The 24,531-nt window shown below is 33.1% G+C and overlaps 1 protein-coding gene across 5 annotated transcripts in view; it reads left to right on the top strand.

The window, feature by feature from the left end:
• SMARCAD1 (SWI/SNF-related, matrix-associated actin-dependent regulator of chromatin, subfamily a, containing DEAD/H box 1) overlaps positions 1-20,588 on the top strand; it is a 77,810-nt gene extending 57,222 nt beyond the window's left edge. For all 5 annotated transcript variants that reach the window (XM_055313267.1, XM_055313268.1, XM_055313269.1 and 2 more), the window contains 14 exons: positions 3,121-3,211; positions 5,620-5,719; positions 6,413-6,472; positions 6,578-6,653; positions 7,748-7,883; positions 8,363-8,500; positions 9,979-10,074; positions 10,168-10,285; positions 10,506-10,627; positions 11,078-11,266; positions 12,069-12,187; positions 13,057-13,239; positions 14,137-14,246; positions 19,223-20,588. In XM_055313267.1, the coding sequence (XP_055169242.1) occupies positions 3,121-3,211; positions 5,620-5,719; positions 6,413-6,472; positions 6,578-6,653; positions 7,748-7,883; positions 8,363-8,500; positions 9,979-10,074; positions 10,168-10,285; positions 10,506-10,627; positions 11,078-11,266; positions 12,069-12,187; positions 13,057-13,239; positions 14,137-14,246; positions 19,223-19,284 (1,600 nt within the window). In that variant the 3' untranslated portion in view covers positions 19,285-20,588. The remainder of the gene's footprint in view (positions 1-3,120; positions 3,212-5,619; positions 5,720-6,412; positions 6,473-6,577; positions 6,654-7,747; positions 7,884-8,362; positions 8,501-9,978; positions 10,075-10,167; positions 10,286-10,505; positions 10,628-11,077; positions 11,267-12,068; positions 12,188-13,056; positions 13,240-14,136; positions 14,247-19,222) is intronic.
• Positions 20,589-24,531: the final 3,943 nt, after the last annotated feature.

Here is a 24,531-nt window from a genome sequence, read left to right as displayed (position 1 = left end):
TTTCTCAGGTGTTCAATATAAAATATATTTCATTATATGTGCCCTGTCTTTTCTGGGCTAAATCTGCCCAAGGATATTCTTATTTTGTTTGTCAACTTGATAGGATAGTTTTCTATCCTGCTCTAAACAGTTTCTATGAAGCCATTTGACAGTGATGTGAATGCAGAACAATACTGCAGATGTGATTTGACCAACTCAAAGTATTATAATGGAAAGAAATATTTTAGTGGTTTGGATACTACTGTTAGTACAAGCTAATGTGGTACTATTTTAAGCAACTATGTGTCCCTAATCTTATTTCATATGAACAACTTGCAGCAAGTCTTGCTAGACTATTTCTGCATTTTAAACTGAAAGCATATTTTATGGACTCCTGTTGTTTCCATTTCAGGCTTTTCTCACCTTTCAAAATAATTTTGATACTGGGTTCTCTGGCAGGAGATTTAAACCCAATTTAATTTTCACTCTGAAAAGAAACCAGAACTCTGTCTGGAAGGATTTTTTTTTTTCCTCACAAAACAAATAACCAAAATAACGTTCTGCCTCATTTTCTTTCATGATCCCAGAAAACTTAAAATCATTTTTTTTCCTTAGTAGTATGAAAGAAAACCTTTCAGTTTAAAGATATTTATAGTCTGCTAATGAGAAGATAGCACTTAACTAATTTAGAAGGCCTGGACTGTAGTTCTTGTCATTTGGGTAACCCTGATCTGTGAACTGGTGGAGTGCATATGCAGTAATGAAAATTCTTAGAAAATTATAGAAAGTCAAAATAAATGTAATAAATGGAAGGTATGGTTGTACAGCATCTAAATATTAGACTCTGCTAGAGAAAGAATACAGCTGCCCCGTTTTAAAACTTTGTTATAATAAGTGAATTGGATTTAAAATATCTTTGTCAAAGTTGCATTTTCATTGATCTTTTTGCATTCTGAAGAAATCTGTTGATGGGCAGCACCTTTTGGATACTAAGCAACAAAAAGTTACTTGTAGCTTAGATAAATCCAGTAGAGAGAGCACACACGCACACGCGCAGCGCACACACACAGAGATACTTCTATTTTTAAAAACAATATTTCAATATAACAAAGCTATTTAATGTCCTTATCATAAACAGCCACCAGAGCTGCTTTATCATTATGGATGAAACCATTTTATTTGATTGAAAAATTCTGTATAGTAGATGCTTCTCAAAATTTCTAAACCACTTTTTAAAAGTTTTATGCATAGTGAAAAATATTTTAAAGTTATACTAGTTTCTCAGTATTTCTTGGCTATTCATGATTGACACTGGGATAGCATGCTGGCTCTTTAATGCATTAGTAAATGTGCTGTGTCTACGTTATTTTCATGAAATGGGAACTTGATCTGTGGTATGACTAAGTCCTTGGGAGGGACTCAAAAATAACTCCGTTTTGACCATAGAATGGGTAGGTCAGAGGGAGAGAACTTTTTCATGTTTCTCCTGTGTAACGTCTGGATCCGACTTGGATTGAATACTGCCACTGCAGACATGGGTTTGAATCATTATATGACCTTGGGCAAGTTACTTACCTTCTCTGAGGCTCAGAGAGGATCCCATCTGTAAAAATGGGGATAATGGTATTATTTACTTTATAATGTAGATTAAGTGAATAATCCATATGAAGCCCATAGCGTTATATCTGGAATAGAGAAACATTCCAATATTAGCATTTATTTTCACCATTATTGTAGTAGAAAGAATTCATTTGGATCTGGAAATTAAAATATATATGATATGTTTTATTTATTATTACTTTTTTAGCAGCAGTAGAAATTACATTGGCCAAGAAGGCAAAGATATTTTTAAAATGAACTGCAGAGACTTCAGTAAGAGTGCTAATCTTTTTTCCTACCAATACTTTTAATTATTTGTAATGAGAAATGTATAGATTGCATTACCCCATAGTTGAAACACAGATTCTGATTTAAGATGGCTTTCTACCCCAGCTCTTTTACAGCTGTTCTAAATAAGGTACTGATTTTAGAATTTGGCCCTTTAACCATTTTATTATATCATATCTATGTCCAGACCCCTTCCCTGTGTGCAGATAGGATGTGAGTAATAGGAAATTAAGGGGATGGGATAAAAGCTGGAGAACAAGAGGTGCATGGCCTTATCCTGGCTTTCCATCTTAATATGGGATATATGCTGACCTAGTGAGTATGAGAATAAACTTCCAAGTGAGATAGACTTTAGTTAAAATCTTAGCCTTCCATAAAACACTGTAGCTGTGCAGCCTCAGGCAAATTACTTAGCCTTCAGCTTTTCATCTACTCAATGATAAAAGTCAGTCTTTATAGGATGTTGAAAGATTAAATGAGATGGTGCTTGAAAATGACATTTGTGTGTGTATATAATAGGTGTTTGGTAATAACTGCTATTAGTTTTTAACAACTTGAACTTTCAGGGGAAAAAGTACTGTTTTCATCCGTTATAACCTTCCATAATAACTTCCAAACAAGTTATTTCCAAATTTTGTGTTTACAAATTAAATGAGATTTTGACACTTGTCTGCTACTTTCCACTCATGGACACTCATTGATGTCTAGCAAATTTACATTCCTACATAGTTCAAAGACAAATACACACATACATACACCTTCCTGAATTACATATACCATTGATACTAGAGGTGATTGACATTTATTCAGTAAGTGTTTATTCAGTCATCCCGGCAAAGAAGCAAATTAAGCTTGAGTTGTCCTAATACTTCAGGTTCCTCGATGTGGTTAAAATTCAAAGCCATACAATACCATTTTCAAGTATAAATATTAGGTTAGTAACATGTTACAGTTAATATTCTGATCATTTATGGAATTTGGTGGCATTACATTATGACTGAATATGGAAATTTTTTTTATAATTCTTATAGCCAGAAGAAAAATAAACACAAAATAAAATTTGATAAAATAGAAAAAAAGTATTGTGTTTTAGGCTCAATTTCTTACTTAAATATAAATAGCTCCTATAACAGGTTAAAGGTAAGAAAGACTAAGCATAGGTATTTCAGCTTTTGTGTGATTATAAACTTAAACGTCACATCAGAAAACTAATAGAAGTACAAATCCATAATATTTGGTCACTCTCTCTACCAGTTTGTCACTCAAGCCCTATCAGAAGGTTGGTTTGAATTGGCTGGCACTGGTACATAAACATGGACTTAATGGCATTTTGGCAGATGAAATGGTAAGTGGTACTCTATTTCTGATTTGTCATTAAAAGGTGTTCTTTCTGTCATTTAAAAATAGAGATTTTCCTTTGACCCCTGTAGTTTACTGTTCTCATTTCAGTATTTTAGTACCCCAATCACCCCTTCTAATTTTCTATTGTTTCTCTTAGCTTTAGCCTCCTCATTGCCTCCCAGAATGAAAAATGGGCTTACTTCCTTTGATTATCAAGTTAATAAATAGGCATTTAAAAAATTAGACTATAGGAAATACAATAAAAATCAAGATCACTACCTACCTCCTTGAAATAAGTATTATTTTGATGTGTCTCTTTTCATATTATTTTCTTCTGCAGGTGTGTGTGTGTGTGCACATGTACACATACATATATATACATATGTATAAAATACTAAATGAGATTTTGTTATGTGCGCTTTTCTATAGCTTCTTTTGAAATTTCTAGATACCTTTAAATAAATCTACACATTTATCAGCAACATCATTTCAGCCATTTTACTTTAGTTAGATGTCCCTGAGGTGTTTTTTTCTTTTTCTCCAAATCACATTTGCTTGAAGCTAAACTAAGGAAGTTCATTACAGCCAGTAGTTCAGGTATTGTCACATAGAAACTTAACCTTTAATCTAACCTTAATGTCCTTCCTCCTTTAAAAGATTTAATAAAAATTGGTCGTGTTCATTGGAGAAAATGTTTATTAAATACACCTAAATTACATTGTATGTAATACATTGTATGTATTATCAAAATAAAAATTAACATAGTTATCCTAGTCTGTAGTTTGCTTCTAGTGATCTTTTGTATTTTAAGACTTCCTACATGTACATCATACTATCCTTATAACAAAGATGCTGTTTATCTGATAGAAAATTAAATAATATATGCAGAATTTCAAAATAGTTATAGAATTAGATATAGAATATAGAACATTACAGTTGTGTAAAGCTGGACATGAGAATCAAATCTGGGTGTGGGGCCCCAGCTTTGCCTTTCATGGGCTGATCCTTACCAAATGATCTAACCTCAGCCAATATTAGAAAAATGTGGTATTATTTGGCATCAAATGAGGTATAATTTGTAAAACTTTTTGTGACCTGTAAAGCACTATATTTATGTTAGTATCTTGCTTGTCTGCTAGGGCTCCCATAATAAAGACTGGGTAGCTTAAACAAATTTATTTCTCAAAGCTCTGGAGGCTAGAAACCTAAGATCAAAGTGTTGGCCAGTTTGGTTTCTCCTGAGGCCTCTCTCCTTCATTTGCAGGTGGACACTTTTCACTGTGTCCTTACATATCTTTTTCTCTGTATGCACCCATCCCTGATGTCTCTTTTTCTTAAGATGAGGATTGGGTTCCCATCCTTGTGATCTCACAACCTTAATTACCTCCTTAAAGGCCCTCTCTCCAAATATAGTCACATCGGGGGATAGGGCTTCAACACATAAATTGGCAGTGAGGGCAATTCAGGTCTTAACAGTTGGTAATGTTTAGCTCCTCCCTAATAGCCTTTAGAAACAAAAAACAAAACAAAACAAAAAAAACCTTCATTGATGTATAATTTATTTGTAGTAAAATGCATAAATGTTCAGCTTCGTAATTTTTTTTTAATGTATATGTGCACCCATGTGACTACCTCCCCAGATCAACATTCCCATCATCCCAGAAAATTCCCTCATGCTCCTTTTCAGTTATTACCACCACCATTATTTGGATGCCTAAACCATAGCTTTCTTTTTTTTTTTTGAATTTTGAATTTTATATAAATAGAGTCATATAGTATATACCTTTTGTTTCTGGTTCATTTGATGCATGATAAAGTTAGAATCATATGTGTCAGTAGTTTGGTGTTTTATTGGCATGAAGTAGTCCCTAGTATAAATATGCTACAACTTGTTTATCATTCTTCTGTGGAAGGACATTTAAGTCAATTCCAGTATTTGGCTATCATGATAAAACTACTGTCAACATTCTTACTCCGGTCTCTTTGTGGACTTATGTTCTCCTATCTCTTGAATATACTCTTAGAAGTGAAATTAGTGGGTAATAGGATGGGCATATGTTCAAATCCAATTAGTCATTAGAACATTGTTCTTAATCTACCCAGTATGTATTAAAATTTGTTTTATATAAACTACCAAAATTATGTCCTTTAAATGCATTGCAAAGCTCTTCCATGTTCATGTGTGTCACTTTTTAACTAGCACTTAGAATACAACCTGCTCGTTAAACTAAGTCATAGTATCATTTGGAGGTTATGATCTGTTTTATCTGTCACTGAGAACTAAGAACATGGTAGAGTTCTTACAGGATTGCATTATGGGGAATCAGAAATACTATTTTTCCTTTTGTGTTTTCCAGTATTTTTTGTTTGTTTTTAAATTTCATATATTGTCTTTTAAACATTTAATTTTAGGGCCTAGGAAAAACTATTCAAGCCATTGCATTCCTGGCATACCTCTATCAGGAGGGTAATAAAGGTCCTCATTTGATCGTTGTTCCCGCATCAACTATAGGTTTGTAATACTGTGAACAACCATACTTGACTGTATAGTGTTTTATATAGGGAGAAGGAAAACTGTTATGTGTGATTTCTTAGTTTGTGAAGGTGAATATTAATTCTGTGGTCTCCTTACACTTTTTCCCCCTTTTAGTATGTGTATGTATGTATGTTTGATTGTACCAGACATCTTTTAAAAGAAAATAACTTAAATACAAGTCAGTTATTCAGCTTTTAAATTATTATGGATCAAGGACCATCGATAAGATAATTTGTTTTTCTAATACTTTTAACCAGTTGTTTTAATGAAAAAAATTAATGAGTAATTTAAGAGAAACAAGTGCTTTTAAATTGTTAAACATTTATTGAATCAGAAAGTATACAGTTCATTCCCACTGAAATTGCTCCTTTATTAATTGATTAGATGTAGACTAGCGTAAGTGAATATACGTGTGGACATAATCCAAAAAAACTCTTTAAATTGGAATTTAATCATCACCTGTAAATATAATGGTTAGTTCTCTACCTTTCATTTTCTGCCTCTTCAAAATTATTTTAAACATTAGGAGTAAAATTGTAATGGGTCTGCGATTTTTTTTTTTTAATTTTGCATTATTTTGCAAAAGAATGATTTCTGTTTAGAACTCATTTCACTGCATACATCTAACCTTTTATAGAAGATGCAAATAATGCCTCTCTTGTTTCCTAGATAACTGGTTAAGGGAAGTTAATTTATGGTGCCCCACTTTAAAGGTGCTCTGTTACTATGGTAAGAATGTCATTTTGCTTTAATTGGAAATATTTTAAAAATCCTAATAATACAGTAAAGTACAGTAAATGTAACCAGTATGGGTGTGTTGTTTTTAAATTGTAGGCTCTCAAGAAGAACGTAAACAAATTAGATATAACATCCATAGTAAATATGAAGAATATAATGTAATTGTGACCACGTAAGTATTGAGAAAAAAAAATGTTGGAGGGGAGATATTGTGTAGTTATCAAATTTAAAAATATATATATTTGTAATCTATTAGTAATATGAAGTTGGTGCTAAGAACTATGCAACAAATTAATGGAATGACTTAGGTTAAGAATTCAGGCATTTTACAGTTTTTTATTAGTATAACAGGTGGCTGGTAGTGCTTATAAAAAGGTTTTGTCCACTTGATTGATAGCATAGTTTTATAGGACTCTTTGTATTAAAGTAAAGTTTAAGATATCCCATCAAAAAGATTTGTAATATTTTAACTCATAAGTGTTAATTATTAATATTAATAATTAGTATTAAATATAGCAGAATCTCACTCTAAATGAAAAAACATAGTTAAAATAGGATAGAAAATAAAACTTTGAATAAGTTAGTCATTACTTGGTAGTAACCATTTAGTGTAAATATCTAGCAGAGAATCTAATGCTTTCATATTGCATTTTTAAATGTAGGTTATTTCAAGCTTCATATTAACTGACAGTATTTAGTTATTATTTCCTTCTGCTGACTTCTGTAGGAGGCTGTGATTAAAAGATGAATCCAAAATTCATCTTTTCAACATAAAATGGACTTCATTTTCATATATAGTCTAGTACTGCTAGCTACTATTAACTTTTTTTCTTGGATGTTGTACTCTGCTAGTTTAATACAGTAGAAGTATGTTCTTAACAAATATCTTCATTTCATGTCTTCTTTTTCTTGCTTTTGTTCTGAAAATAGAGCAGTTAATGAAGCAAAGTGTTTAACAATTGTGGATTACATATAAATTATACCCAAATTGGCTTCTTCCTCATTGTGTAGAAGTTGTCTAATTATAACATTAAAATTTTCCTTTACCTACCCATTGCAGCTTTTATAACTTGGTTACATGTACCTAAATAATGATTGTATACAAGTGCACCAGAATTTTTTGAACACCTACTATGTCTAGTATCTTTCAGGTACTGGCTATTAGAAATGTATAAATAAAAATAATTTTGCAAAACATGAAGGCTCACTGTGTTCCAGGCTCCTAAAGGGATAGCCTTAGAGAATTTTTTTTTTTTTTGGTGACAGGTATAATTGTGCAATCAGCAGTTCTGATGATCGTAGTCTGTTTCGACGGCTAAAACTTAATTACGCGATTTTTGATGAGGGCCATATGCTGAAGAATATGGGCTCCATCCGCTACCAGCACCTAATGACAATTAATGTGAGTACTTTGTGAATATTTCCAATTATAATGAAGTTTTAGTTATGTTTTAATGTATTAGTACTTTATTTCAGGGGTCAGTGGACTTTTCTGTAAAGGTCCAGAAAATATTTTATGCTTTATGAGCCATCCTCTGCTACTTGTTTTTTGCTTTTGTTGTTTTGTTTTATAACCCTTTAAAAAAGTGTGTAAAAACCATTAGGTCATGAACTTCAAATTACCAACCCCTGCTCTATATGATAAACTTTATGAATATCAAGTACAATCTAGGTACCCACTTACAAAATGAAACCATTAATTAGTTTTATACATTGTACCTTAAAATAAAGTAGATGATAATTTTTCTAAATTACTAGTCTTTCATCACAGAATGTTACATTATTAATAATGGTTTTAATTTTTTCTTTCCTACTGAAGAATATAGACAAGAAGGACTTGGCTCTTAAAAAAAAAAACTAATCTAAATTTTACTTTCACAGGCAAATAACCGATTGCTGCTCACAGGCACACCTGTACAGAATAATCTCTTAGAACTCATGTCACTGTTGAATTTTGTTATGCCACACATGTTTAGTAGTAGCACCAGTGAAATACGAAGAATGTTTTCTTCTAAGACAGTAAGCATAAATTTATATTTTCTTCCAAATATGTTACTTTGTGGTTTATATAGGCCATTCTTCTCTTTTGCCTTTTGTCTTTTTTTCTTTTCATAGTGTATATGCATTATCAAATAAATTTAAGTAATTGATATCCCTATACTTGGATGAATTGGGAAGTCAGCCAAAATACAATGGGAGATAAATTGATGGCTTCTGTAATTAGTATCCAGAAGTTTTGGTTTTAATATCCTAAATTTCTGAAATGACAATTTTAAATTAGTGGAGAGCTCAGATCTATAATAAATGGGGAAAGTTTGGTTATTGCATTTACCTTACAAAAATTAGTTAAATTAGTAACATTTCTTTATAGGTAAACTATAGAACTGGACAAAGGTAGAATATCTAGAAAATTCCTGTACTGGGAAATATGTTTTGAAATAAAAATCCATAAATTCAAAAGTAACAATTTTTTAAGTTTTATTGATTTGAGAGCGTGCAAAGTGGTGGGGAGAGGGAGAATCTCAAGCAGGCTCCTGGCTGAGCCCTCGACCTGCAGGCCAGTACCTGAGCCACAGCCTAGAGGGGGACCCTCAACCTACTCTGCCACCCCAGGTACCCCAAAGTAACAGTTTCTTACAGTTACACTCAAGAAATCCTATTTCGAAGAAAATCTGAGTAATTTTCTGCATGTTGCTTAGAAAAGGTACAGTAGAGGGTACCTGGTTGATTAGTGGTTATGCATCTGTCTCTCAATAAATAAATAAGGCTTTTAAAAAATAAGCATTAAAAAGAAAAAGGTCAGTATAGCCTTGAGGCACTTCTAAATTTTCCAGTAAAGCAATGTTTATATAGATTCGTGACTCTCTTTCAAGTCACATATATTTTGCAAAAATTCTCTATGATATTCTTCCACTGCAAATTAACTGCCTTTTAAACTTCCACTGATGAATTCACTCCCACTTGATGCCCTGTAAATTATAGAATATGGAGGACTTATTCACATCTTAGAATGAAATTTCATGTCTTTAATTCTCCAAAGTTAACAAGTCTTGACTAGGAACTATCCCTGTCTTTTAGATCACATATTTTATATCACCTGCACCAGCTTTCTTTTGGGGTCATTTTCTACAAATAAGTTTTCTACTTAACTTTCTTTCTCTTCCCCTTCTCTCCCCCCCCCCCCCCAAACATACCAAGTACACATACACTTTCGTGAGAGCTTGTCTGGTAATTAGTTATGACTTAAACTTCTGAACACCATCCTAGAACATTCAGCTTTATTAGCTCAGCAGAATACATGAAACTTCAAAATATATATGGAGGTTGAAGAAGTAGATTATAGTCCAGAGTTGAAATGTGAAATTCTATCCAGAATGAAGTGAGTTTCTGTGGAAAATAACTCATTGTATTGAGGATGACTTTCATGTTATATAATATTGTTACTGTGATCATTAAATGAGTAATTTCTAAAAGGATATGTTCTTTTATTTACTTAGAAATCAGCAGATGAGCAAAGTATATATGAAAAGGAGAGAATAGCACACGCAAAACAAATTATAAAACCATTTATTCTCAGAAGGGTAAAAGAAGAGGTAACTTATCTGCATATTTATTATGATTTTTTTTTTTTTTAAGAACTGTTTTCTTTATTTAAATGATCTGCTTGAACTGTTTTCCTTTCTCAGGTTCTCAAGCAGCTACCCCCCAAGAAAGACCAAATTGAATTGTGTGCAATGTCAGAGAAACAGGAGCAACTCTATTTGGGTCTTTTCAACAGATTGAAAAAATCTATCAATAACATGGGTATAATCTGATTTTTACAATTTCATGTGAAAAATAATCCTGTACTGGAGCTACATTTTGTTTAATCATGTTATAGTGGGATTTGCTCAATTTAAAAAATTACTTAGAATTTGAAGAAATAATTTTAAACTTTCTTTGCATTGAGATCTATTTCAGCAAACAGCTATCAACTTGGGTTTTGTTTGTGTTTTGTTTCTAATGTGTGCCCTTGCAATCATAGAAAAAAGCACAGAAATGTGTAATGTCATGATGCAGTTGAGAAAAATGGCCAATCATCCTTTATTACATCGCCAATATTACACAGCTGAAAAGCTCAAGGAAATGTCTCAGCTTATGCTAAAGGTAAGGATTTTGTAGTATATTAACACTAAGCTTTATTAACACTGTTAAACATGAGGTTAAACTCATTCTCCCTTAGCACTCACCTGTAGTTCTCCTTTATTGTCTTTGTGTTACAAGCAACTATTTTCTTTTTTAAATGTTTTTATATTATTTTAAATTTATTATGGAAAATTTTCAAACGTGCTGCAAGTGGAGAGAATTGTATAATGAAATCCTCTGCCCATTTAATAGTCACCCATTTTTTTTACAGTTATCTAGAATGGCATTACTCTTGCTACATCTAGACTCTTCCCCAGGATTATTGTGACCCAAATTCTAGACATTATTTCATCTCTAAATATTTTAGGATGTTATCCCTAAAACAATAAAGACTTTTACCCCTTTATTGTACCTAGAAAATAAGTATTATATCTTCATTTTGAAGTGTGTACTGTTCTGTTTTGTTTTAAGGAACCTACACATTGTGAGGCTAACCCTGACTTGATCTTTGAGGATATGGAAGTTATGACAGACTTTGAATTGCATGTACTTTGTAAACAGTATCGACATATTAATAATTTCCAGTTAGATATGGACTTGATTTTAGATTCTGGAAAATTCCGAGTTTTAGGATGCATCTTATCCGAATTGAAACAGAAGGTAATGAAGAATGCCACTGCTCTTGTGTTTGTCCTGTTAAACTTCTTTAAAATAATTCTGGCATGATTTGACTTTCTTGAAGTTTTAGCCTATGTCTGTTACACATGTTTCTAGAAATTAGTGATTTGAGCATTTAGGGGATATATTTGGGGATATGTTTTCCTGATTACTTTTCCTCTGTTGAGTCTCAGAAAAGTAGAAGTTAGTAGAATACATATGTATTGATTTTTTATTTTATTTTATTTTATTTTAAATTTTATTTATTTGAGAGAGAGAGGGAGAGAGCACAAACTGGGGAGAGAGGCAGAGAGGGTGGGGGAAAAGGAAACTCCTTGCTGAGCGAGGAGCCTGACGAGGGGCTCAATCCCAGGACCCTGAAGAAATGACCTTAGCCAAAGGCAGACACTTAACTAACTGAGCCACTCAGGTTCTCTCCCCAGGATTGATGATTTTTAAAAAATAATGTTAAATGTCATTATTTCATAAGTGACAATCTGTAAGATTGCCTTAAAATTAGTATTTTGAATATACCATGTTATTTAAGTACTACTACCCATTTATATATGAAATCGCTTAAATTTGTTATGATCATAATTTAAATAGTACTTTTGTAGTTTTCATTAACTGTCTTTAAAAACCAAAACTGAGAATTAAATTTTAGGTCTGAAGTTAGAAGTTACTTATGTATAACAAGAAATTTACCTTTGCTATGATTACTTGATTTTCATTAAAGAAGCAGTTGATCATTAGATACTTATAATTTTATTTTTCCATGTATCTAATCATATATATTTTTTCACAGGGTGATAGAGTTGTATTATTTAGCCAATTTACCATGATGCTGGATATTCTAGAGGTTCTCTTAAAACATCATCAGCATAGATACCTCAGATTAGATGGGAAGACTCAGATTTCTGAAAGGTTGGTATACTTCACTTTAGTTTCAGAAAATCTCCACTTCCCTTTCAAAGAGTAAGAGTAAATGTTAGAATTTTAAATATATGTAAAAAATTTGATTGAATTATATTGCTTTGAGTCTTTTGTATGGTTATTTCAAATCATTGCTTTAAGGAAAATTTTCTAAATTTCTGATCTGAATTGTATAGAAATCTATTTTGATATCTGATTAGAATTTATAATGTTTTTCTCCTTTAAAATTCATTCAGAGCCTTGAAGCACCTTACTTTGAAACCAAGATTGTTTTAAAATTTGGGGCTTTTCATATTTTAATAGTAATTGAATGAGTTCAGTTTTTTTTTTATTTTTTTTAATTCCCAAAGAGTAAAAGATTGTCTTCAAAAAAGGGGGGAATACTTTTTCTAGTATGTTGAAACTGCATTATATCTTTTAGTTTATTTTTTATCAGCCAAAATGAATCTTTCTTCCTACATTAAAGATAGAAGTCATGCTAAAAGAGAATACACTGCTCTAGTTTGATCTTGAGATCTTTAGTTCATCTGGTAGCAAGAGCAGCCACTACAGATTTCTCAGAAGGCTGAAGATTGAAAAGCCATATGCTAAATTAAGCTAGAAGTCATTCAACAAAGGAGAAAATAACTCTTTAGGACCACTCAAACCTCAATAGTTGAATTAAAGTAAGAATTAGGAGAAAGAGAAATGGTATGGAAAAGAAGTTGGTTAATTGGGAAGGTCTATCAATAAAATAACTGCAGGAAAAGTAACTATATTGCCGTTTACATCATCAGGGGTTTTTTCCATGTAGTGCGATTGTTTTTAGTTTTAGTTATACACATTTTAGTGAAATTTAACCTAATATATTTATTTTATAGGATTCACCTAATTGATGAGTTTAACACCGACATGGATATCTTTGTGTTTCTACTGTCAACAAAAGCTGGTGGACTGGGAATAAACCTAACTTCAGCAAATGTTGTTATACTTCATGATATTGACTGTAACCCTTACAATGACAAACAAGCAGAAGATAGATGCCACAGAGTAGGCCAGACTAAGTAAGTGTTTTGAATTGAAATTTATTTTTAACTAAATGCTAATTTAATTTGTACAGAATAGTAGAATATTGTCTGTCTTTTAGTTAAAGCAAAATAACCTCCCCCACCACCCCCCAAATAGTTCTGCAGCTGATGGAAACAAAATATTATCAATGGTTCAGCCCCTTTGGAAAAAATTAGTAGTTGAAAAGGCTTGTTTGTTAGACCATTTAAGTGCCAGATAGACTTAATAATATGTATACTATTGCTACCCTATTATCCTTTAGGAAATACATTATTTGAGTTGTAGGTATTTTAGATGAAGGTTCATTTTGACATTGGACCAAAAAGAGGTGCAAATACCTATAAACTCAACTCTGCTATCCATGTAAGTAGCCAATAATCACTGTCTTCTCTGTGGAATATATTACTGTATTTCTAAAAGAAATTAATAAGAACCAAAGATTTATCTGTACCTAGTATGGCACTAAAACTTCCTGTGTACTCTTTGTGGTTCACCACACTTTCTTTCTTCTCGTACGGAGTAATTTAGTGGAACCTGGCAAGCAAAGCATGTTCCTTTTTATTTATATTTTTATTTTTAGTGTTTTTGTTTAGCATGTTCCTTTTAAAAATGGAATACCTATCTGAACCCAGACGGTTTGTTGTAGTGTTTTACCAGTAATTTTTGGAGTATAAATATCTTAGATTAATAAGAAATGTCATTTAAAAGTTACATACGCTCAGAAAATGTCAATCCTAAGTAGTTTGAATAAAAAGCAATTTATAGTTATGGATATATTTGTTATATAATCTTCAGATTATTCTTACTGAACTCTAAGGTGTTTTATGCAGTTTATATGTATCTAAATAATTTTATATTAAGTAACCAACAGACATATCTTCTTTTTTCTTTAGAGAAGTACTAGTTATAAAACTGATAAGCCAAGGGACAATTGAAGAATCCATGCTAAAAATTAACCAACAGAAATTGAAACTAGAACAAGATATGACCACAGTAGATGAAGGTAAGTTGTTTGTAAGCAGAAACTTCAATATTTATTGATGAAAAAGCATCAAATTAGCAGTAGCAAAAGTTTAGCAAAAATGGGCCAGATCCTTACTGCCATACAGTGTAGGAATGGCATGGTAGATGATAAGCGTACTCCATAAGTATTACAATAATTAACATTATTTTGCTAGAATTGATATAAACACTTGATTTTGGAAAATTCTGTCTCTTCCATCCCTTATCTCTTGACACCAAAACATCCCCCAAATAAAATTAGGTCTATAATTTTATACACAATGTTATGATTTACTTAGTATATAAGTAATATATATGAATCCAAAGGATTTAGATACATGGCATAGTATTAATTTATTAAGAACTGCAACATTGATATTAATCCCATTTGACCAGCAAATACTTAACGCACTAGAGTGCAATAAATGCATTTTCTTACTAAAAAATTTAAAATTTCAGATTGAAGTAGATTGGGTACTAAAAAGAACCCTCTAAGAGAACCCTCTTCATTCCATCTTTTTGAAAGGTATAATTTTTAAAGTTTTATATTTTTAAAAAGATAATACATTCACATAATTCAAGATTCAAAAGATATAAAAAGCAAACAAAAGCCTCCTTCTCACCCTATCATCCAATTTCCCCATAAAAATGGTGACACATTGACTTTTAATAGCATATGACCATTTAGTTTTTGCAGATAGAAGTAAATAAGTATATGTATTCTTTCGCCATTTTACACAAGTTATCATGCAGTCTTTTACATCTTACTTTTCTTATTTAATGTTAAATTTAATTGGATACAAGCTGTTTTATCATTATTCTAATAAGTAAGGATATTACTAATGTTGATCATGGTTCATTTCAACTCACCAAACTTCCACTGAATATTTACTGTGTCCCAGTATTTTGCTGGGCACTCTGTACTTAAAGAGTTTGGTATATTTTTAATGTCTTTGAGGAGAGAGAGAGAGATGTTTGGTAAAATTAGTACATGTCCTTCTGTATAGCATTCATTTCAGAGTGCTTCAGGTTGGGTAGGCAGACAATAGAGAAGGTTTGAATAAGAAGCAACTGCAATGATTATAACTTAAACAGTAGGCTTTGTGTGGAGGTGGCAACTTGCCAGTTTCACATTATCTAGCAAAAGCAATAGCGTGAATGCGTAAGGCATATTCCACAACACAGCACATTTTCCTGAGTGTTTTGTTAGGGCATCTTTTCAAATTTAGTTAAAACAATTATATACCTATTCTCATTTAGCAGCTGCCACCTATCCAGATATATAGATTTTATTCCAACAGTAAGTCTTTAGATAGAACCATCATAGTTAATTGGGGTTTCAGCAGTTTAATTGTTGGACTCCCTCCCATCTTTAACTATATAGGTTGCTTTTCATGGACTGGTTCATTTCCTCCGAAACAAATTTGTCAATCTTCTGTGAAATACGGATTGTGGGAGATACAGTATATGACTACTGACTGCATTCTTAGAGCTAAGGAGAAGCAGAGGGGGGAGGGCTGTTGCCATATTTACATAGTTAACTCTCCTATTCTCCTATTCCAGTATAGCTTCATTGTCTTCTACTAGCCCCATATCTAGCATTCTTCTGATTCAAACTTTTCAAAGAATAAACCTTCATTTGTGTATCTGGGGTAAATGGCTGGCTCTGTGGGGCAGGCTTTAGATGTTCTATTCTTCAACCTGTTTTAGCTCTGTATGTTTCCAACCCTTAGGAACCATGCATTACCTCCGTGTCTTGAGTTTGGGGGTGGGGGCACAGGCTGGGGGGAAGAATAGTGAGATTCTGAGTGTGAAGTACCTTGCGTTTTCTACCTGTGCACACTTAAGTTTTTGCTTTGTCCATTCTGCTAAAGTCAGCTTCCATTCTTCCATTTGCTTTTCGTCTTCCAAAATTTGTTGACAACTTTCTTCACTGTTGTCTTTTTCTTCTGTTTTTTTTCTCTTTTTTCTCTTTCTGTTCTCTTTTTCTTCTGTATAGTGCCCCTGATTTCTTTTTTTCCATGGCATTTTAATGGTATTTCAGATGAGACCGGTGTATATCCAGTCATGTCTAGTCATAGTTCATGTAAATTATTTGTACTTCTATAAATTTGTTTAGTCTAAAATTTTACCTGTTCACATCAAGTGTTTCTTAAATTGGCAGCTTATTTCAACTATGCTTTTAGGCTGTAACCTTTAAAGTGTTTAATTATAGAGAATCGTTCCCCCATTTATCACTCTTTCTGTAGGAAATTTTCCTCTTGTTATAGCTATTTGTGTATCAGTTTATTCCAGTATGTGTTTTATTTGGTAGGCTAAGGGTACAGTGATGTTGTTATTCTCTTAACTATAATGATTTTGTCATCTTTGCTTCTGGTTTCATTTAAATAATTTGACACTGACCTAATGAAAGTACACGTACCCTTTTCATCTCTCATGGTGAGGTTCTTTACCACTGTAAACAAAAAGTATATTTGTAATTGAGTGTCTCTGTGCTTTCTTGTTAACAATCTCTATGCCCCCATTTCCACAAAACTATGAAAGATAAATACCATGATTCCTCTCAAATGCTTGTCAGACTTTTGTGTCTCTAGAATTTTCCTTAGTGGTTTTCAGAGTGCAGTCTCTGGACCAATAGCAACAATATCACCTGGGAAATTGCCTTGAAATGCAAATTCCCAAGCCCACCTCCATCCCTACTGAGTCAGAAATTGTGAATGGAATTCAGTAATCTGCTTGGCGTTCTGATACATGCTAAATTTAGTCAGAGAACCATTGCTTTAGAATAAGGATTCTGGTTTGGGTGTGTTATTTTTCTTTAATCTCTTAATAAATTTTCTACCTTTTAAAACTTTTATTTATTTATTTTTGCTTTTTTTAAAGATTTATTTATTTATTTATTTATTTATTTATTTATTTAGAGAGAGAGAGAGAGAGAGAGAGGCAGAGACACAGGCAGAGGAAGAAGCAGGCTCCATGTAGGAAGCCGATGTGGGACTCGATCCCAGGTCTCCAGGATCATGCCCCAGGCTGCAGGCGGCGCTAAACCACTGCGCCACCGGGGCTGCCCCTTTTAAAACTTTTAATATGGAAATTTTCATGCAAAAATGTTGAAAATGTGAGTTTAGCAGTTAAACATTTTGCGTCATCTGCTTTTTTCCCTCATGAACCATTTCAGTGAGTTGTAGACATGACAGGTCATTCTGAATATTTCAGCATTCTCTCTAAGTTGTCACAATACCATTATTATATCCAAGAAAATTAACAGTAATTTCAAAATATTATCATATATTTTTCCCAATTATGCCATGTCTTTTATATTAAAAAAAAAAAGACAAGGTCCAGAGTTCACACATTACATCTTATTGCATTATATCTTTGGTATCTTCAAACTTAGAAGAGTCTCCTCATCCCTATTCCTTCTTTCCACCTCTCCCTTCATTCCCAGAATACTAAATTTTGTACAGTCTTTTTTTGTCTTGTACTTTGGCATTCTTGTTGTCTTACTATCTTCTGGATCTGTCTGGTTATTCGGTCAGTTAATTTAGGACGAGTTTCAATTTAGATTTCATTGGCTATTAAGTCTATGGATGAACCTCAAGGCAAAGATGGCAGCAAACTCCTTGAGAGTTTATAAGTTTATGGAATAGTCTGTGTTTCTGTGCATATGCTTTTTACTGAAAGGAGAAGAGTAAATAAAAGTACTCCTAATTTTAGATTATAACTGGGGTATGTATGGGTGACAGAGAAAAGTGATTAATTTGACTATATTTTAGCCACATCTAATTTATAAGAGTATTCATTGCTATCAATGTACAAATACTTATGAATTGCCAACTATATCATTGTCACTATAAACTAATAAATCAGTTTGTCTAAAAACCATGTAAGTGATTAATTGAATTAATCAAGGATACCTAGATTCTACATCACTTTGATAAAAGATGTTTTCCCAATTTAGAAAATCATGGGAGTGCCTGGGTCGCTCATTTGGTTGAGTGTCTGGCTCTTGATTTTAGCTCAGGTCATGTTCTCATGGGTTGTGATATCAAGCCCTATGTCAGGTTCCATGCGCAGTGGGGAGTCTATTTGAGATTCTCTCTCTACCTCCCCTTACTTGGGCGTGCACACACTCTTTCTCTCATTCTTTCTTGCTCTCAAATAAATCTTAAAAAAATAAAAAATAAAAAACCAGATGCTTCCTGCATAAGTGTCTAGATACTAGAGTCTCATTTAATTGAAATATGAGGGAAACATTGGAGAAGTTTATTTGCAGTGGGCAGTTTAATCTTCAACCAGTATTCCATTGTCCCAGTTTTGTTTAGATGTGCTAATTAAGTCTAAATCGGTGTTTGTGTCTTTGGATTAAAAATAAGGGTGTAGATGAATGATTTGTTTTCAGTATTCAGTTTGTTACATTAACTATTCTTATCAAGTAAACCTGAGTAGTAAATACTGTGTGCTATATGAATAGAATATGATCCAAATTAATATGGGTATCTGTATTTATGTCAGCTCAGAAACCTAGCCTCTAGATTACTGTGCTGTCAATATGAACATGAACATAGTAGAGGAAGTATCCCTAAATATATGTAGGGGTTTGTGAAGGGTTTTTATTCATTTGTTTTGGGGTGGGTTTTATTTATTTATTTTTTTTTTTAGAGAGCATGCACGGTGGGTGGAGGGAGCAGAGGAAGAGGGAGAGAGAGACTTAAGTAGATTCTGTACTAAGTGGTGGAGTCCCACTCAGAGCTCAATCTCAGGACCCTGAGATCTTGACCTGACCCAGCAGCCAGAGTCAGCTGCTTTAACCAACTGCACCATGCACCACCCAGGTGCCCCTTGAACATTTTTAACAATGAGTGACACTGCAGCAAACTGAGCCTTGAAAGATGATTAGAAATTCGCCAAAGGGAGAGAAAATATATTTCGTAAAATATTTGTGTTAAACTTTTAATGCCCCTTTCTGACCTGCAGGTGACGAAGGGACTATGCCAGCAGATATAGCCACGTTACTAAAAACGTCAATGGGCCTGTGAAATTAAGAATTGTGAATTCCTAATTGATGAGGAAATATCAACTTGGTGCACTCAAGGACATTTACATTATGATGACCATGGGGTTTACGAACATTTATAACTTTTTATAATTTCCATATTACATTTCTCATAGTATGGACAACTTTTTTGCCACTAACTGAATTCTCCAGATGCTTACATGTGAAATTTCAAAAAAAAAAAAAAAAAAAAAAAATTCCACAAATATGTAGTCCTGAAGATGTTGAATAATCATTTTACAAAACAGTTTTCTGAATGGGGATTAGTTGGTGATTGTTTGTAACAAATATGCTAATGCTTTAGAAATGTCAGTATTTTTGTAATTATTTCTACCTCCAAATATATATATATTGTCTTTCACTGGATAATGTGTGTAGATTTTTACATGTGCCTTATTTGACAATGCTTATGTCTTGTTTTTCCTTGTCTCATTTGAAGTTCTTTTTTGTTTGTTTAAAGGATGCAGCTGTATAGATTATATAGCTTTCATTTTATTGCTATTTGAAGCAGATGTTCACCACTGTCAACAAGAACTCAAAACCTGAATTTAAAGGTGGCATTCCATATACTAACACCCCCAGGTCCTTCCAAGTATTTCTGTTAAAACAAATTTGTTTGGCTAGGCACTAAGTTGTTTTCCAGTGAATAGTAACAAAGAAGCCCTTATCTTGCTCCATGGGTTAATTCCTTCTGTTCATTTCCCAACTGCACTAATTGTGCTTATTACTCTGCCTATTGTTGTGCATGTTTTCATTGATTTCCCTCTCCTGGCTTTTGCTTCTCTTGAAACTGTTGCCCAGTCACTTCTGCTCCATTTCTCTTTACTCTCTAAATAGTAGTTTATTCCTGCCACGTCTCCACATATCAGCAAAGCGTGGGTGACATTTGTCTACCCTGGCAGAAGAGATTAACAGGCTATTTCACTTCAAAGCTGACTGAATGTGACTTCATATTAAGGCAGCATTAGATACTGCATGGAAATAGGTCATTAACTTTAAACACTTCTCAAAATCTAATTTATCAGTTTCCAGAATTTCCAGTATGGGACCTCCTGAGGAGAGAGCCATTGTTCAATTCCAATTCAGTGTGGGTAACAAAGTGAAATTTAGAAGAAGTAAAGTTGTCTATTTGATATTTAACTCTTTATAAATCTTTCTTTAAATTTTTGCCTGTCAGTCTATCTTGCTGTTTTTATTATACATCAGTTTCTTTGTATAACTTGTGAGTTTCATGTGTTTTGTTTCTATTATGTAAATATCATTATAAATAAACTTATTTATAAATCACAGACTTGTTAATTTTGGAGATTGTACTTTCCAGGCATCTTGATTTGCTAAGATGCTAACGTAATGGAATCCTCTGGAGTTAGAAGAGTAATGAAGTTCGCAAAGCACTTTTCAGATATAGACTTGAAAACTCATGATTCAGTAGATTTACCCAATCTTGAAGGTATAGTGAATATAATCGATATATTTTAGTATAACAGGGCTGGAAGGAATCTGCAAATATTACTACCTCCTCCTATGTCACAGGACCCAAATCACTTAGGTTGTTGGAAATACTACCTTTTAAAATCTCATAATGGATTTCTCATAACTTTTCTGTTAATGTCTTCAGTGATAGGCTATTTCTTTTGTTGTTATTAAGTCCATATTATCTTTGATGAGATGTATTTGGGTTCTCCCTGTAATGCTCTATTATGTCTTGGGCTTAATAAAAATATTTGTGATCATAAATGGTATCCTCACACCCTTTTTAATAGTTTCTAACACTTCCCTTTATCCTAAAAATATAATATTGAGCACAAATGAGATTATTTGTGCTTAGTATTGCCTATTTCTCAATAAACTGGAATTTATTACTTAGGATGTATTCCTACTAGTTCATTCATTGGACTGATGTCCATGTGAACATTATAATCCATTACCAGTAAAGAACATGCAAAGCCATAGTTGTTGGAATATCATCTTGACCAACTGAAGCAACTTTTATTTTTTATTTTTATTTTTTTTTAAGATTTTTATTTACTTAATCATGAGAGACAGAGAGAGGCAGAGACAGAAGCAAGCTCCCTGCAGGGAGCTTGATGAGGGACTCGATCCCAGGGTCCTGGGATCACACCCTGAGCTGAAGCAGATGCTCAGCCACTGTGCCACCCGGGTGCCCTGACAACTTTTATTTTTTAATGCAACAGCAGAAAACATATGCTTTATGTGTTTTTGTAACTGTATTCCTGATCCCATAGACTATATACATGTATACACATACACATACGCATACATACATATGTACATTTATATATGCACACAAAGATAATTTTATACCAACAGATATTTATATTGCAGCATTAACTACTGTTGTTTCTAATTCTTGGTGTTACTGTATTGAGGTTGGAGAGGAGTATTCAGAGATTTGGTTTCCATTTGCATGACCCTAAGCAAGACACTTAAACATCCATAAAAATTAAAGAACTGATTCTTTTAAATCTTTTCTTCCCCAAATATGTTTTTTCGGATTACAATCTGCAACTCTGATTCATTTAAATTCTCTTAATCACTCAGCAAGGAGCCATTTAACTTGGGTACAGGATGGGATAATGGGATGTGTTGCCCCTTCAGTGAAAAAAAGATGATTTAAAGGTTAATGATGATGCTGTGAGTGAAATGAAGTATTTCCTTATGAAACCTGCTGTGGTTGCATTTTATATTTGAATTGTGATTTGTGTAAAGTGGGACTGATCTTACTGTGAATATTCATGTTAGGTAAGCATTGTAGTTCTCACTAAATTCTATTTTCATTAAAGCTTGTGAGTATGTAATTTTATGGCAGAAAATGAACATGCATAAGAAAAAAGTTACTACCTTCACTATCTAGAGTTTTGAGTTTCTTTTATGAAAGATAATTTTTTTCTTTAAATTGCTTTGATAACATTATACAGTACGCTGCAGTGAAATTCACTTATGACCTATTATCATTACTAACAGCCATTAGCGATAAGAAAATGTGAACCAGAGAAGCAAGTTATTTGGGAAGTACACTGTTTCTATATAGAACATGACATACTAAGATTAGACATTAATAATAGGAACATGCAAATTGAACTAAAATATATTCCAATGCTATAATTACGGTTTAAAATGGGTTGAAGGATAACCCACACTTATTTGGGAGATTTCTATTTAAATGGCTGTTTAAAGCCATTATATGGGCAGCTTGCTTTCCATGGTAGTGTAGGACCATAAAAATGACTGCAGGTTGAAACTGTGGAAAATAATCTTATTCTTTGGAGAAAATGATTGTTCCATGACTTGTAAATTTTTTTCAACATATTAAAAACATTGTTGGTTATAAATGTATAGGTAAATGAAAAAAGTAGTAAAACTAATTTTAGTAGTAAAAGAAACTGATAGGGTATATTACTTTTGTAAAAAAAATATTAATTTTAATAATGCCTTCATATATAAGTAAGCATTCTTTTTATACCTTGACAAATTATCATAATTCTAAGTTTGGATCACCTTCCAACATTTTCTTGCATTTCCAGTGTCATGAAATACCCCTGCTTTTTTCTTTTTTAATAGACTTTGTTAGAGGAGTTTTAAGTTCACAGCAAAATTGAGCAGAAAGTAAAGAATTCCCATATACCCCTGCCACCACACAAGTACAGCCTCCCTCACTATAAACACCCCCCTCCCTCACTTATAAACACCCCCATTCCAGAGTTACGTATTTATTACAATCCGTGAACTTACATTGACACATAGTCACCCAAGGTTCTGAGTTTAACAAACCCATTATAGTATATAGAATAGGGGGACGCCTGGGTGGCTCAGTGGTTGAGCATCTGCCTTCTGTGCAGGGTGTGATTCCAAAGTCCCATGATCGAGTCCCACATCGGGCTCCCTGCATGGAGTTTGCTAGGCCTCTGCCTCTCTCTGTCTCTCATGAATAAATAAATAAATAAAATCTTTTTTAAAAAGTAGTATACAGAATAGTTTTACTGCCTAAAAATTATACTCCACCTGTTCAACACTCCTTCCCCCTTTACCCCTCACAACCACTGATCTGTCTCCATAGCTTTGCCTTTTCCAGAATGTTCCATAGCTGAAATCAGAGTATAAAGCCTTTTCAGGTTGCCTTTTTTCATTGAGTAATCTGCACTTGTTTCTTCCATGTCTTTTCATGGCTTCATAATTCATTTCTTTTTTAGTGCTGAGTAATATTCCTTTGTATAGATGTACCACAGTGTACTTAACCACTTGCTACTGAAGGGCATCTTGGTTGCTTCCAAGTTTTGGTGATTATCAGTAAGGCTGCCACAAACATCCATGTATAGGTTTTTGTGTGGCTCTAAGTTCTCAACTACTTTGGGTAAGTACCAAAAGCATAATTGCTGGAACATATGGTAAGAGTAGGTTTAATTTTGTAAGAAACTGCCAAACTCTTTCCCAAGGCATCATTACCTACCAGCTACCATTCCTATCAGTGAAAAAAAAATTAATTTTGTTTCTTTACCAGCATTTGGCATTGTCAGTGTTTTGAAATTTCGCCATTCTAATAGGTACCTAATGGTATCTCACTGTTTTTATTTGCATTTCCCTAGTGACATCATGTTTTGCTTTTTTTTTTCACATGCTTATTTACCATGTGTATATCTTCAATGAGCTGTCTATTCAGGTCATTGGTCCATTTTGTAATTGGGTTCCTTTTGTTGGGTTTTAAGAGTTCTTTGTGTATTTTGGGTATAGTCCTGTATCAGGTCTTTTGCAAATATTTTCTCCTAGTCTATGGCTTGTCTTCTCATTCTTTTGATATCTGTTCTTTTAACCTGAAACTTTTACCAGACTCGCTTCCTCTGAGACATCATCTTTGTGACAACTATTTTCCTCATTTCTGTCAGTAAGTTTGTCTTTGCCAAGTTCTTCTGGCTACTTATCTGGAGCCCCTTGAACTGCAGGCGCGTTAATGTTCTCATAGTCCGTTCTTACCATTGATGTGCAATTTGAATTGGGCTCCAGCATTGTTACTTTTCATTTCTTTATTGTACTTTCATCTTTGTTGATGAGTTCCCCTTTTCAATTATCCACTTTTTATAAATCTTGAGTGGATTTATCACTGAGAAACAAGCAGGCAATGCAACTACACATTTTGCTGTCTGTGCATGAATAACAGATGTGTTTTGACCAATCACTAACAGACTTTGAAAGAACTGATGTGATTGGTCGTTGG

Source organism: Nyctereutes procyonoides, unplaced genomic scaffold (genome assembly GCF_905146905.1).
Source record: "Nyctereutes procyonoides isolate TBG_1078 unplaced genomic scaffold, NYPRO_anot_genome, whole genome shotgun sequence".
In the NCBI taxonomy this organism is placed as follows: domain Eukaryota; kingdom Metazoa; phylum Chordata; class Mammalia; order Carnivora; family Canidae; genus Nyctereutes; species Nyctereutes procyonoides.
Note: the sequence above shows the minus strand (reverse complement) of the source record. Positions and strands in the feature narration are given on the sequence as shown.